General features: G+C 40.4%; 1 protein-coding gene across 1 annotated transcript; it reads right to left on the reverse strand.

Annotated features, from left to right (window-relative positions):
* Positions 1-3,816: 3,816 nt before the first annotated feature.
* Positions 3,817-5,035, reverse strand: LOC100654808 (olfactory receptor 2A12-like). Its single transcript, XM_003415342.3, has one exon. It carries the CDS (start codon positions 4,908-4,910, stop codon positions 3,918-3,920), a length of 993 nt encoding a protein of 330 aa, XP_003415390.2. The 5' UTR covers positions 4,911-5,035; the 3' UTR covers positions 3,817-3,917.
* Between the last annotated feature and the right edge of the window lie 550 nt (positions 5,036-5,585).

The following is a 5,585-nucleotide window of genomic DNA, read 5'->3' on the forward strand; positions in this document are numbered from 1 at the left end:
AAGATTGATCTTGAAATGTGCTTTTTGACGATGAATGCAACACCATTCCTCTTAAATTTGTCATTCCCGGCATAGTAGACCATTTGATTGTCCAACTCAAAATGGCCAATACCAGACCATTTCAGTGTATTAATGCCTAAGGTATTGATATTTATGCATTTTGTTTCATTTTGGATGATTTCCAATTTTCCTACTTTTTACATTCCAAGTTCTGATTATTAATGGATGTTTTCAGCTATTTCTTCTTATTTTGAGTCATGCCACATCACCAGATGAAGGTCCCAAAAGCTTGACTCCATCCACATCATTAAGTTGACTCTACTTTGCTTCCTCAATCGTGTTTTCAGTGCCTTCCAACCTGAGGGGCTCATCTTCTGGGACTACATCAGACAATGTTCCACTGCTATTCATAAGGTTTTCACTGGCTAATTCTTTTCAGAAGTACACTGCCAGTCCTTTTTCCTACTCTGTCCTAATCTGGAAGCTCAGCTGAAACCTGTCTGCCATGGCTGACCCTGCTGGTATTTGAATACCAGTGGCATAGCTTCCAGCATCACAGCAACATGTGAGCCCCCACAGTATGGCAAACCGATAGTCTTGCGGGGGATTTTCCCCATAGAGTCCTTCAACACTGCAACTTGGGGCTCAAATTTTTTCTTCAGTTCTTTCATCTTGAGAAATGCCAAGTGTATTCTTCACTTTTGGTTTTCTAACTCTAGGCTTTTGCATGTTTCATTATAATACCTTGTCTTCTCAAGCCACCCTTTGAAATCTGTCCAGCTCTTTTACTTCATCTTTTCTTCCATTCACCTTAGTTACTTTACTTTTAAGAGCAAGTTTCAGAGTCTCTTCTCATATCTATTTTAGTCTTTTCTTTCCTGTCTTTTTAATGACCTTTTGCTTTCTTCATGTACGATACCCTTGATGTCATCCCACAGCTCATCTGTCAGTTTGTTGTACTGTGGTGGCTTGCAGGTATTTGAAATACCGGTGGCATAGCTTCCAGCATTATAGCACAGTGGATAGATTTCAGCGGAGCTTCCAGACTAAGACAGATTGGGAAGACGGACCTGGTTGTCTACTTCTGAAAAAGTTGGCCAGTGAAAATCTTACACTGTCTGATATAGTGCTAGAAGATGGACCCCTCAGGTTGGACGGCACTTGAAACACCACTGGGGAAGAGGTGCTTCTCAAAGTAGACTTGACCTTTATGATGGTGATGGAGTAAAGCTCTTAGAACCTTCATTTGCTGATGAGGCACGACTTAAAATGAGAAGAAACAGCTGCAAACATCCACTAGAATTAGAAAATGAAATGTACAAAGTATGAATCAAGGAAAATTGAAAGCCATCAAAAATTAAATGAAATACATAAAGATCAACATCCTAGGCATTAGTGAGCTGAAATGGACTGGTATTGGCCATTCTGAATCAGAAAATCATATGGTCTACTATGCCAGGAATGACAAATTGAAAGGGAATGGTGCCACATTCATCATCAAAAAGAACATTTCAAGATCTATCCTGAAGCAAAGCACTATCAGTGATAGCATAATATCCATATGCCTACAAGGAATACCAGTTAAGATGACTATAATTCAAATTTACACACCAACCACCAAGGCAAACGATGAGGAAATTGAAGATTTTTACCAACATCTGCAGTCTGAAATTGATCAAACATGTGATCAAGATGCATCGATAATTACTGGCAATTATCAAAAGTTGGAAACGAAGAAGGATCAGTAGTTGGAAAATATGGCCTTGGTTATAGATGTTGGAGATCGCAAGATAGAATTTTGCAACACCGACAACTTTTTCATTGCAAATACCTTTTTCATCAATTAAACAGCAACTATACAGGTGAACCTCACCAGATGCAACACACAGGAAATCGAATCTATGGAAAGATACAGTGGAGGAGCTCAGTATCATCAGTCATAATAAGGCCAGGAGCCAACTGTGGAACAGACCATCAATTGCTCATACATAAGCTCAAGTTCAAGCTGAAGAAAATGAAAACAAGTCCACAAGAGCCAAAGTATGACCTTGCGTGTATCTCACCATGTGACTAAGCAAATAAAACTTTCTCTCATAAACTATGTTATCCTATCCACTGAACCATAGAATTGAACAAGAACAGAAGAATTCCATGATAAAATGAAAATTACATACGAGTCCAGGTCTAGGTCATAGACTTCATAAGCAGTGGCTAAGACTCCCATAGTTTCTGTTCCTGACATTTTACCACCTCTTCTCAATTCACGTGAGGAATTCCCTATAACTAGTTAACAGCGGAGAGAAAAGCACGTGTCTAGTTTACAGGGGATCTGCGCAGTGTGCTGACGCTATCCCTACTCAGGGTGGCACTGAGTATGGTGAAAGAAAATCCTTCCTGTGGGTAGAACTTTGAATGGTATAACTGGCTGTTGACTTTATATGGAATGAGAGATTGCCTGAAGTGTTGATGTACCCCATTTCATGAGCAGTTACTAATGGGTTGGAAGGCTTATCAGGGACTTGGAAAGCAAAATATTGAAAAATTAGTGATGGGGGATCTAGAAGATGGTAGGGGAATGTACCTCTCATGGAACAGATATGGAATGTGAAGATAATTACATTCTGTGTAAATACAAGTGAGGATTCGTTTGGTGATATTTGGCAATGATCAGGTGGACAAGATGACCCACCCATTGATTTCATTCAGCCAATTTCCCTAGCCACACCAGTACTTGCTTCCTCACTCTGATGTAGCCAGCTGCCATGAAGTAAACTGCTCTATGCAGGGGTCTACATGGCAAGGAAATGAGGGATGCTCCAGATAATAGTCAAGAAGGAAATGAGGCCCTTTGTGCAACAGCCTACCAAGTACTAAATCCTGGCAACAACCAAGCGAGCTTGGAAACAGTTCCTTCCCCAGCTGAGCTTTGGATAGCTGCAGCCCTAATAATACCATGATTGCAGCCTTGTGAGGACCCCTAAGCCAGAGGACACAGCTTAGTTTTGTCCAGATTCTTGACCCACAGAAACTTTAAAAAAAAAAAGAAAGAAAGTTTTGTTATTTTAAGCCACTAAATTTTAGGGTAATTTGTTACACAGCAATAGGAACTAATACAAAGAGATTACAAATGGTCACAAGGTAATTTAGGTGGGTAATGAGCATAATGATCTTGATTATGGTGATGATTTCACAGATAAATATATATATCATCAAATTGTACAAACTTAAATATAGTTCATTGTGTCAATATACTTCAGTAAAGTTGAAAATGCATTTTGAAAAATGTCCAGGTGAGAGATTTTCATGCAAGTACTGGGAGATTCTACTCCCCCTTACAAATATCACTTCCCTAAAACAGAGCTCCTCTCTTCAGTGACATGAGGGCCCAGATCCATATTCTCCTAATAGTACTGGATGAAAAAGAACATATATTACTTCCCTGCACTCTATTTTCTATGATCACCATTGAATTATCTTAAACTATTCTTTCTTCAGACCTTGTCAGACCCCTGATTGAGCTATAGGCAGGTGACTAATAGGAAATCTGGGAGCCATCTTGTGCCCACCAATTTGAGCTTATTTTGTAAGTTCAGAGTTCGTGAAAACACTTAGTCTCGTGTTCATTTATTAATTAAACAGATGAATTAATTGAAAACAAGACTTTGTTAGATCTTATAAACTGGCGATACAGAGACAAATCAGACATGGGCTCTGCCTTCATGGAGTCCACAGTCTGATGGCTTCGTGCTTGAGGGGCACTTACTGCCATAGCCTTCCACATGTCTTCATACATAATCTTATTTAAGGTATCCATTCATCTTTCATGAGAGTCCTTTAGGTACTGGAAGAAATTTGGATGGAGAGGTCATGTAGGCTGTGTCCCAGGTTTCGTTGGTGCTGCCCATGCTCTCGTGACTTTATTCTGGCACTTTTCCCCACCCTGTCACTTTGAGAAAAGCCCGTTTCACATCCTTGTTCCTGAGGCTGTAGATGATGGGGTTCAGAAAGGCAGAGATCACATTATAGAATAGAGCCAGCTTCTTGTCCTCTTCTGGGGAGGCCGCAGAGCCAGGTCTCATGTACATAACCATGCATGGTACGGAGAACATAGTGACCACAGTGATGTGAAAGGCACAGGTGGAGAAAGCCTTGAGCTGCCCCTGGGCTGAGCGAATCCTCAAGATGGCAGCAAAGATATTGATGTAGACAATGATGATGAGGGAAAGTGGGGCCAGCAGAAGGAGGAAACCCAGGATGAAATCCACTCTGTCATTGAGAGATGTATCTGCACAGGCCAACTTCAAGACGGCAGGCACTTCACAGAAGAAGTGATTTATCTCATTGGGACCACCATAGGGAAGAATCATAGTAGAGACTGTGTATATCAGGGCACAACTAATACCCCAGAATCCACAGAAGGCTACCATTAACCCACATAGCAAAGCACTCATAATGACCTTATATCTGAGAGGATGGCAAATGGCTACATATCTGTCATAAGTCATGATTGCAAAAAGCCAAGACTCAGTGATGCCCAGCATTAGGAAGATGTACATCTGAGCTACACATCCAATATAGGAGATGATCTTCTTCTGGCAAACCAGATGCACCAACATCTGGGGCACGGTGGTGGTGACATACCCCATGTCCAGAATGGAAAGGACACTGAGGAAAAAGTACATGGGTGTGTGAAGGTGAGAGTCCATACGTATCAGGATGATAATGAGCCCGTTGCCTAGAAGGGTGATGAGGTAGAGGAAGAGAAAGATACTGAAGAGAATAACATTTGTCTTGGTATTGCTAGAGAATCCTAGAAGAATAAACTGAGTAAGAGAGCTGTGGTTTCCCCAGAAGAAGTCCTGCATCTTTTTTTTTTTTTTTTTTCTGTAGAGAACGAACAGAGGCATCATACATAAAGGTGAAAACTTCAGATTCTAACAAAGCTGTAGTTCATGTATTAAGAGTGTCAGGTAAAATAGTATATGGTAGGACACTCACAAAACTGGGTTCCAAATTTTTTTTTAAAAAACTTCTATTTGATCTGAAATGGCATGTTTATATTGTACTATTTTAACCACAGTTTATTCTGAAATTCCAAGGAACAAATTCCACATTTCAAAATGTAAGACTTACAAAAGGATGGTCTAAAGCTGTGCCTTGCACTTAGTACTTCATGTAGCTTCTTAAAGATTTCAAAGAGATCAAGGAAAGAATTTGAGATTCAAGAGCATAGCATTTGCAGCATTTGCTGTGAGTTACACATCCCACGGCAAGGAATGGGATGCCTCTTCCCACCGTTGAAGCTCCTCCCAAAATGAGCTTCGATGGGACCACTTGAAGAGCTTGATGGGTGATGAGTACTCTGCAACTTTAGAGGCACAGTTATTTGATGTCTGTCTCAAAACTGTAGTAGCAGAAAAACAACTATTATTCTGAAATAAATTGTGCTCCTCAAGAAAAGTCAAAAATGTGTTTCCATGGAACAGAGGTAGGTGATACATGACAGCAAGAGAGAGCATGATAGAAATGGGTTGTCTTGGATCCCCGTGGTTAAGGGATGAATTCTAGATTCAGATTTTCTAAAT

Source organism: Loxodonta africana, chromosome 3, assembly GCF_030014295.1.
Source record: "Loxodonta africana isolate mLoxAfr1 chromosome 3, mLoxAfr1.hap2, whole genome shotgun sequence".
In the NCBI taxonomy this organism is placed as follows: Eukaryota; Metazoa; Chordata; class Mammalia; order Proboscidea; family Elephantidae; genus Loxodonta; species Loxodonta africana.

Excerpts from the sequence above, each read along its gene's own strand:
- LOC100654808 (XM_003415342.3), bottom strand. The coding sequence starts at position 4,910 with ATGATGCCTCTGTTCGTTCTCTACAGAAAAAAAAAAAAAAAAAAGATG.